Source organism: Atractosteus spatula, chromosome 5 (genome assembly GCF_055471065.1).
Source record: "Atractosteus spatula isolate fAtrSpa1 chromosome 5, fAtrSpa1.hap1, whole genome shotgun sequence".
Lineage (NCBI taxonomy): Eukaryota > Metazoa > Chordata > Actinopteri > Semionotiformes > Lepisosteidae > Atractosteus > Atractosteus spatula.
Genome location: NC_142710.1, coordinates 63391377 through 63401695, shown reverse-complemented (window position 1 = coordinate 63401695; position 10319 = coordinate 63391377). Strand labels below are relative to the sequence as shown.

Here is a 10319-nt window from a genome sequence, read left to right as displayed (position 1 = left end):
TTCCCCATCGAGCAATACAGTTTGTCCGCACCCCGTGAAGATGAAAACAAAACCTGTCCCTTTTTCACATATCAGACACCCGTCTGGCACCCTAGTTGAATGGCCGTACACTAAGGTGTCGAACTAATTTATCTGGCTGATGCCTTTATCCCAGGTGAATTGCATTTGTGCCCATGTACACAGCTGGGTGCTTTACCAGAACTCTTCAGGTGAAGTGCTTTGCTCAACTGTGTGACGGCCGTGTTTCGCCTTAGATAGGAACCACAACCTTCCAGTCACAAGTCTAGGACCCTGAATTTGTAAAAGTGATTTAGAAATACTACATATACTGTACTTACAACAGCGCTTGGCATGAACCCACTAACTCAGGTGCTGCCGTATTTGGCAGGATTTGAAACTGTGCAGCTGTGCAGGGAGGTTTCCAGTTAATGGCCAGTCCATTATTTCACAACTTAAGTGCATCTTCAAGGTCATCACTAGCAATAAAGTTAAATATATGTGTGTTTTACTACCAATAGAAGCAATGGACCTTTAAAAGAAAATACCAATTAAAGCTTGCGTCATGAATGAAATGATATGTGATGTTAAACTTTGTATCGTAATGTTTAAATGCGAATATGCCTTGGTTTAATTATTCCTCTTGTTTTTGAGTCACGTTTTAATACTCTTAGAAGGTGTGCAAGTTTGCAGCCGTGCCAGTGAGAGATACCCTGCTTTTCCCATCCACTCCCCTGTAAAGCAAATGGGAACTAGCTTTCAGCGTGTTTTATGTCTTATGTCCTCTAGGGGCGTTTGCCCTGTGCGGTGCTTGAGATGTAGCCGTTAAAGCCAAATGATGAACAATTGTAGATTTTTAAGAGCCGAAACCCTGCTAGTCAGCGCTAGAGGGCCTCGATGAGCTAGGAATTCGGCTCGACTCTCGCCTCTTGGACAGCCGCGAATGCGATGTAGATCATTGCCGGCAGCTGCTCCCACTCAGACGAGCAGCGATATAAGACACCCATGCGGGTTTCTCTTTGTTCGTTCCAGACTCTCGTTCACGGTTCTCCAGTCAAGGTGCCAGGTTTTGATTCCCCCCTCCCTCCCTATACCCAATTAAACATCGGATTAGATCCGCCCCTCAAGCCTCACAAGCCCGCATTAGACAAAAAAAAATGTATTTTCCTCATAGCCGCCTGACAGCGGTACTCGACCCCTGTCGGAAAGGTAGTGACTCGAACTGGCGACAACCGCAGCTCCTCCCGAAACCTGGGCTTGCAGTTAAAAACAGCTGCCAGTTTGAACTATGAAAAGAGATCTTCAGGGCAGGGTTTACAAAAGAGGCTGTAGGCAAAAATGAATAAAACTAGACGGATTAATGTGTAAATTGAGTTTTATTGCACTTAAATTTTAGCCTGTACGGTCCTTCATTTAATCTGTTTTAATTCTAGTGTTAGGTAGCTTCGTGTTCAGATCTTGAAGAATCTGAAAAAAAAAACAGAACAATAGAAAGGATTGACGAGGAGCTCTCATGATGTGATTTAGAGATACGAACAATGTCACAAAAGCATGAGGTTCAATGATACCAGCACCGAGAATCCTTTCTTGTTTAATGGAATGTTTCTAAGACGTGCATATTTCTTGTTAGGTGTCATTCCACAATAACAACTTACTGGATCTTTATATTTCACCTATAACGTCTTAATTTTTTTAACGAGAACTCATACCTTTTACCATTGAGAATGTCTTGACTGTCTCTGTTCCCTGTAAAAAAAGAGAGGGTATTTTGGCAACCAAAAAGTACACCAAGCGTTCGGCTGGATGTAGGACGAGTGTCTTACCACAGAGAGATGTATTTCCTTATGGCACCTCTCACAGCAAATGTGGTGATACCCCACCCATATGACAGTGTGTAAACTGCACATAAAAAGCCACCATTACTCAAAATGAATCTGGAACAGTGCCATTCTAACAACTTCCTTTTTCCACTGGTAAACCAGTAAACCTATTTTTCAGAAAGCAGAATTATCATTACGATTTATGTTGGCTAGTTTAGACATGGGTTTGTGAATAGCAGCAGAAAAGATGTATGTCCTGCTGTCCCTCAGTTGTTAAAACCATGCACAAGTAATGTTTTCTGGCCCAAGTTTCATTTATATTATGTTATATTGATAATTCCTTGAATTTATTTAGCTGTTTTCATCCTGAAGGCTCCCAAAGTATTTAAGTATTTTAGAAGGGTCCAACACTCACGTGGACAATGCTCAGCAGTCATTCTGTGCCCATCCTTTTAATATTTCCCTCCACCTCCTTCTTGAAAGCAAGATTAAATTCTGCTTCTTTAAAAGCACGCATTGAAATAGAGAAAATCACCTACCATAATCAATGTCACGCCAAATAAATGCCACAGCAAGTGCAACACAGAAGCCCAAGTATGAGTCTGCAAAGCAAAGGCACAGAAAAGTCATTTGCAAAACTAAGATGCATATGGGACAAAAACATGTAATAATTCAGAAACAAGACGTTTCCTCTCACCTCTTCCATCATACGGTTTTCCTTTGCATTTTTTAGTGTGGGCTGGCAAATCTACAACACCAAAAAAAAACTGAGTTTACAAGCTCCTTTTTGTGATAACCTACCTATAGTTCTCAAGGTGCATATGAAAAACGTTCCAGGAGAATCTGACTTTCTGCAACAAACACCACTGAACTAAATAATCATTTTTAGTAAAATATTTATATAACCCTCTACACACAATTAGTGTATTTATACAATGCAGCTAAACACAACCCCCAGTAAAAGGGCTGAATCCTATAGTCAATTAACATTAACTTACTGTAAGAGCATTTGAAGTACTTCCTGATATTTTATCTTTGTATCATGCAAGGGTTCACCCCATGTGCCCATTGTGAATTCCAGATCTGGTACTTGATTCTGTATTGTGTGGGTTTTTACCCAAGGGCAAGCAGTCAGTGAGTATTGGCTCTGTAGCTTTGCGATTACTGGGTGAGGTGAAGTTCTGATTTAGTCTGAGTTTCTCTCACTTATACAAGTGAGGCTTCTCTGCTTGAAAATGAAGGCAAACGCAAAACTAACTGATGTTTCTAGGGGAGGGCAGTGATATAGTGATGTGAACAAAAATCCGCTTACCAAAGAACAAACCGACAATTTCAAAAACAGCTGTGAAAAACACAGCCATCCCCAAAGGTGCAATGATCGCTGTGAAATATGAACAAGACGTTACCAGGCACACTTTATATACAGCAGTTAGAAAATAAAGGGTTCACAACTAGAAGAATTCTACATATAATACCAAGATCCCTAGATTCAGAAGCAATTCATTTAAATGCTACATTATAAACAGTAAATAATTTATAGTGCAGAAACACTTCACCCGATTATAGAACAACACTGTGCAGCAAGACTACTTACAATAAAAAGGCCTGTAGAATATTAGTGCAACTCCCAGGCCGAAGCATATTGCAAAGAAATGATAGAACTTATCTGGAAGACAAAAGATAAAAGAATAAACTGTGTTTTTTGTAAAGCAAGTGCAGAAAGTAAAACTAAATTCTGTGAGAATACATTATATTAATTGGAGAATCATGATGGTGTGACAGCATGTGTCCCATTAGCACATTCACTATTATTGGAATTGTCTCTAGGAAGTTTACCAGTCTTGAGCACTTAAATTTATTTTCTGAAATTAAAAAATACTGTTGTATTAGTTATGAAGAATCCACTTACAATGGTTATATAATCTGCTGATGTCCTCTGTCATCAGACCCTACAGAAAATATTTTCAGTTTACAAAGCATTAGTGCCAATGTCCTTATTATTTCTGGCAACTGCTCGAATGATCTTACAGCCACTGTAATGTACTGAATGTCCCTTTGGGCTACTTGTCACTAAAAGCCATTTGGATAATCAAAATGTTTTGATCATTCCTGTATTACCTGTTTAAATGTAAACAGCAATATGGGCTGTTCAGTTTTTCGGTGTTTAAAAACGTCATACACAAGAACTTCTTTTTGTCCTTGACTCTCTAATTAACATCTTGGAAACACGACTGAAGAGTGGAAAAAGGTAAGTAGTAGTAATTTATGTCAGTTGTGAATAACTAAACTTGATCAAAAACTCACTTTTAACAGTAAAATTGTGTCTGATTAATAACAGCATAATATGCTATCTGACAACCATTCCTAAGCAACAAAAAAATAAAAGGCTTGGGATGTTAACATACGTTAATTTCAATGATAAAAAATTGTCTTACCTTATTCATGTTTTTGCAATACAAAACTCTTCAGCAAATAAAATGAAAATGAAACTATAGTGCTTTTATGACACTTCTTTGCTTGAGATCAAGCAAGTTATTTGTCCTTCATATCCGACTGAACTAATCATGCAGGAAAGTCCCTCAAATATAAAAAGTTTCACTTTTGCTAATATGTGTATGGTTAAAAACAAAACATGTTTTGATCAAATTAATTTTGGAGTTTAAGAAAAACATGGCTTTTGTTATGCCTATTTGCTGTTTCTGATCAATCCTGTAGAAATGACACAGGGTTTGTAGATTTAATATTAAGAAACCAATTATTTGTTTTGTTCTGAAACCTAACTCTTTTTCCATGAAAGTTCACATGAAAAGCAGACTTTTGTTTTTTTTGCAGAAATGCAAATATCACATTGTGCAATCTCAACACAGGGTGAGATTTTGTAATCATATTTTGTATTTGTTCAGTCTATAATCCTATATAAAATATATCAAGATGAAAAAACTAATTCACATATATAATATTATATATTCAGTTATTCTACTCTAACATTTGGGATTTTCTTTTACTTATTTTGCATTATGAAATACAATAGTGAAGACGCAACGTCCAACATATTGAAGAGCTGAATACGGTCAAACAGTTCAAATGAATCCTCTCATTAAGTCCATTGAGAGTTCAATTGTGTAACAGACCTGAGCTGGAATGAAGATCAGCAGGTATTCAGCCTGATATGGATAAGTAAGGAAATTCTTTGTGACTTCAAAAACCACTAATGCAGTACATCCAAGTAATATATTTGGGATTTTATATTAATTATTATCTAATACAAAGAGAAAAGGTAGCAATTTATAAGTTGTAGAGACAAAGGACACTTCACTTCTCAGGAAGCCTTCAGAATTGAACAGATGTGGATGCATGCATTTGTATGTTTTTACTGTAACCTGTCTTTGTCACTGCTCTACGTCATTGAAGGTTAACCCCACCCATTTGCCTTCAAAACATCGTACGTGTACAAAAAGGTGCCATGCGGACCCCATATGATAGCACTCCTAGTGGAACACGACATCGTTGAGTGTCGCCATGTGGATATTCACAAAGGAATTCATTCAACCACAAATTATACATCACACAACAGCAAAAGAACCTTTGAGGAAAACTCACGGCTTAACACATAAACATGGTAGTCTTTTGCTCATGGGCGCAGGTGATGGGAGTCTAGAGTGGACAGCTCTTCAAAAGAGTCTCAACCCCCCACTACCACACACACTGAATGACCACAGTCCTGTATTTGCTAAGGGAGGCTGTGCTGAACTCCTTTTTAGCCTCTGGCCCCCATATCTCTACGCAATACTCAGCCCACCACCTTCAGGACAAAAATACAAATTAAAAAAGAATCTTTTGATCATTTTCACTCACGTGCTGCTTTTATAACTTTTATTTCACATCTTTGGAATCTGAATTGCAACCCATCCTGTCATTTGAAGTGGATGATACACATTTTAGGGACAGCTGTTATCAGATAGTATGTGCAATGATTGATTTTCAAAAAAGAACAAAAACAGAATTTGTTCATGGCTGAGCATCGTTGTTCACCTCTCAGCTCCTCAATTGCATCAGTTTCCTAATAGAAATCAAGCTAATATTCTGCTGCTATTTGTTTAGCTACATAATTTTCTTGTCTTAATGTGCTGGCTGAGGAAGATTACATTGACACAATACACTTTACTTGGGCGAGGCAAGCCCAGACAAGTCTTAGGTGTCACTCTTGGGCAATAAAAGCTAATTATTTTATGAATGGTATAATTGATCAGTTTCACCCTTGATATAAGACTGTTGCCTGACATGTATCACCACGTTTAAAAGAAATCTGCGCATTAAGAACTGCGCATGCCTTGTGAATTTAAAGTCAGTTGAAGAATTAATGTCACTTGTCATAATCCAGGATTTGGAAAATGACTGTACATTGGAAATAAAGGGTCAGTGAATCCAACCATGACAACTGATCTTTGATCACAAGTTTTCATCCTTGGCTGTACAACAATATTAGTGTTACGATATTATAGCCTGTCAAAAGGGTTTACTGTAGCATCTTAAAAAAGTCAACTATATTTCAGCATCTCAGTTACAAATCTCATTTGTGTGCTGTTGACAGCTGACAATTTTGGCCCACATTCAAATTCAGGCACCCTACTTCAATAGGGGAAAACGACTGCTCGGATACTGCCTGAAAACAGATGGCACTCTCAGAGGACTGAAACATACCATGTGTTTGCTGCTTATTATGTGCTGCAGAATGTTTGGATAGAATTGACTTTTTCAATTTGAACATGCCTGCTGAAGTATACCAGTTCCATTTCTCTTAAGCAACCTTTGTAACCAAGCAATCATTGTAACCAAACAAAAGTCAGTATCAGTTTTTTTGAGGAAAAGAACACTGAGAACTAGTATATCTTTCCAGAGGCAGAGGTGGGCAACACAAATCTAACAATCGTCTGTATTTCTGTTTCCACAGCTACAGGGAGGAAGCTCATATACTGTAGACCTTGCAATTTGAAGGTGAGGGATGAGAGCAGCACTGTAATCGGTTATCTGTTCCTTCACAGGTCTCTAAATCTACCAGGGGTGTTTTTTATTTAACCCTCACAAGACTGCACACTGATTCAGTGACTTTTCTTAAGCATTCAACACTGCCTTCAATAAATGTCATGGTCAGGCTTAATATATAGTGTCATTTGCGCTGACAAGTAAGTGTGCCTAAGGAGGTGAAGGAGAAAGCTGCTTGGATTTACAACCTCAATGGGAAACAAATAATTATCTATCTGGACTATGGACGCCCTCTGGAGGTTGTTTTTTCCAAGTACTCCACATGTGGCTGGGCTTGTTTGAACTTGGCTTGAAGCCTGCTGATGGGTTTTGCTTTTTTTTTTTTGGCTTGTCTTCCTGCTCATAGCCCCTTGCTGTGGAACCCATTTGGTCACAAATGGAAAACTTTAGCATTGTGTCTGGATTTCGGCTAGAAAATAAGAAGACTGTTTAAAACCAATGTAATTTGTATACAGACATGAAATAAATACACACAGAGAAGACATACACGTACATACTACACCCATGTGTTATCAGAAATGTGTTTGCCCTGGTGAGAAGTGCAGTAACCCAGAGTATATACCACACCAGGGGATAAAGGCAAAAGAACATAAGAAGAACTTCGGAAATGTTTCAATGGAGGGGAGGCTAAGCAGCACACATAACTCATTTTATGGTTAGTAGCTGATACAAGGATCTCATTCAGCTGTTCCTTCAAAGAAGCCGGAGTTTCAGCTTCAACAACATGCCTGAGTAGATTGTTCTGTGCTCCCACAGCCGTTTTCAGATTTTAATGCGAGGTATGCATTAAATCCTGTACGCACACACATGCAGTTTAGAAAATGAAACTGCTAATTTTTCAAGGTTTAGATTATGACGCTAACCTAATAACCTTATAATTAATTGCCCAATTCCAGGGTTTAGATTATGACCCTAATAATCTATGGGCAAAGAAAAAAGTTCAAATATTTTTTAAATAATAAAAATTCTTTACCAGTACTGTAAGAAAATTTCTAGTTTGCCTAGAACAACAGCCATGAACAACTGAAAAATTGTTCATTTTAACACATCAGTTTTTTAGCCTTCCATCTTAATATGCTTTACATATAAAACGTTTTACACGCAGTTCAGTATTTCTACAACTGAATACATGAAAAGTTCCTTATTCTTTTTAATTTATTTAACAACAAGTTTGCAGACATTTTTACTCTGACATGTAGTATTTTCCAATAGATCTCACCCTTCCCTATCAAAGCTATGAATTTCTATTATTTTGCTTACTCCCTTTTTTCTACTTAAAACAAAAAAGTCTCCCAAAAAACACAAGTCTCTGTAGGAATTAATGCTGTTTCTTGTAGTTAATGTTGTTTCTGCATGCAGTAATGCTGATCTGGACATTCTGATCATCTCCACTGTTTAATTTGGGCTTGACTGACGGAAGTATGATTGCTGGAAGAGTTCCTTGCTAATCTTTCTTGAACTATTTTTAATTTGGAAATGAGTTTCTCTCTCTCATTCCTTCCAAAGACAAACACCATCTTGGCTGGTATCAACTCTGAAGAGTGATTCATCTGCAGTATACTGCAAGATTCCTGCTGAGTGAGTTCATTTCAAAGGAGAGTTATATGAGGAAACGGGGACAGGGAGATGTATAAATTTATACCATTACAATGGTATTTGCTTAGGACTATGCTGGCTTTGTATGTGATATAAAATTACTGCCCTGGGTAGATCAAGGATTTGTCTCAAGTTGCTTCTGGCACAATGCTGGAGTATGAACCCTTCTGAAAATTTTTCTTCTTTTCAGAATTTAGAGAGAATAAGGTACATAAATTCATTCTAAGTAACGTAATGGGATCTAAATGTCATCAGATATTGGCTGTAGAATTATTAGAAAAGCCTTTTGATGGAGATAAAAAGTGAAAGCTACTGTATTTCGTTCTAAAAGTTCCACACACTTTACAGGTCATTTGATCTGACATAAAAAGACTGTTAATCTGCAAGACAGCCAGGAGTCTCTGTAAAATTTTTCATCGGTAAAATAGTATTTGCAGAGCTATTCTGCTTGCCCCACACAATTCTTGGGTTCAATTCTGGACTTTTCTGGGTAAAGTTTGCATCTTTCCCTGTGTTGACTTAGGTTTTCTCTACATGCTTCCTGGCATTTTCCACGCACAGTAGTCCAGGTGGGGAGCTGCGTCAGCATGCGCAGGCTGCAAAGGAACAAGTAATAGGTTTATTCCGTGCTGAAAAGAGAAGACAGAAAACACAACGTTTCGGGAGTGGAGCCTTCTTCGGGCGTCACACGTTGTGAAATGAAACGTTGTGCTATTTTGCATAGAGATGCTGGCTAGGTTACCTGGCATTTCTACATCCTCCCTGTGTGTGCATGTGGATCCCTGGAACTGGAACGTCTCCATGCGCTTCTGAGATAGACTGTGGCTCACGGCATCCCTCCATAGGATAAAGGGACTATGGGTAGTGGAAGGGTGGATGGATACATTACCAGTCAAGCGCTGACGAGTCACTCTGGCACAACCTACACATTATTGCTCTGCCACAGGTTTCAAGTAGCATGAACCATTTACATGTGCTGTAGATAAGGTGATCAAATGCATGCTCTTCACATTCCTACCCATCATACATACACACTGTACAGAAAGGATGCTTCTCATGATCCCCCTCAAAACTGACCTTTCTCGGCAATATCAGAGCAAACGTATTTATGAAGGAGGATCTTCTGAGAGAAGTTGAAGGTCAGAAGAGACACAGCGTGGTATTCATTTTCCCATAGATTTTCTTCATAATTAGAATAAAAGAAAAAGAGTTCATAGAAAAATGAGCTAATAGAATATAAAATAATAGCTTTGAGGAGAATTCCATTAGTTTTAATAGAAATTCTCCCTGGATGTTATCTCATTAATTCTACAATGTCTGAGTGGAATCTTTTGGAGGTCTTTCAGTGCCATTAACAGTCTTATGGCCAATATATTAAATATATACAGGTCTTACAGCCAATATATTAAACCACTGCATCTGAAGTAGAATTAAGTAAAAAAAAAAACTCAGTTCATTTTCAGATCACATGTTGGCATTGGGGCTGGATTCTCATTAAACATACGGAAATAATCAACAGATAATAAGACGTTAGACTTTCTGTCTGGAGGAGGTTTCCACAGCAACCAGATGTTGAGCCTGCTAAGATAGTAACTATCTCTAGGTCTATTTTGTGATGAGGTAGGTGGAGTGCAAATTACTACTATATTGAAATTCTTATTTTACCAGGAGCAATACAGTACCTATCTTCTCTAACCTTCCGGACAGTGTGTTTTATGATCATGAAGGTGGAGTTAAAATTTTGTGGCTTTTATTTCAAAACTAAATAAGAATATGTTTTGATTTTAGTATCTAAATCAAATTTAAAATCAAATTTGATTTTAGTAATAGCCAATAAAGCAAATTGGATTCAATTTTTCAAAC

General features: G+C 37.9%; 1 protein-coding gene across 3 annotated transcripts; it reads right to left on the bottom strand.

Annotated features, from left to right (window-relative positions):
* Positions 1–1354: 1354 nt before the first annotated feature.
* LOC148835445 (uncharacterized) lies at positions 1355–4909 on the bottom strand. Of its 3 annotated transcripts, XM_088915347.1 has the most exons (9): positions 4253–4909; positions 3727–3766; positions 3412–3483; positions 3130–3198; positions 2515–2565; positions 2357–2419; positions 1821–1896; positions 1707–1743; positions 1355–1464 (listed from the first exon to the last, which is right to left on the bottom strand). In XM_088915347.1, the coding sequence occupies exons 1-8, from the start codon at positions 4259–4261 to the stop codon at positions 1710–1712; spliced, it is 414 nt and encodes a 137-aa protein (XP_088771473.1). In that variant the 5' UTR covers positions 4262–4909; the 3' UTR covers positions 1355–1464; positions 1707–1709. The 3 variants fall into 3 exon arrangements, 2 of the variants coding, with proteins under 2 accessions (XP_088771473.1, XP_088771474.1); XR_016091039.1 differs by having other exon boundaries at positions 1707–1896; positions 4253–4307; XM_088915348.1 differs by lacking the exon at positions 1821–1896 and having other exon boundaries at positions 4253–4307.
* Positions 4910–10319: the final 5410 nt, after the last annotated feature.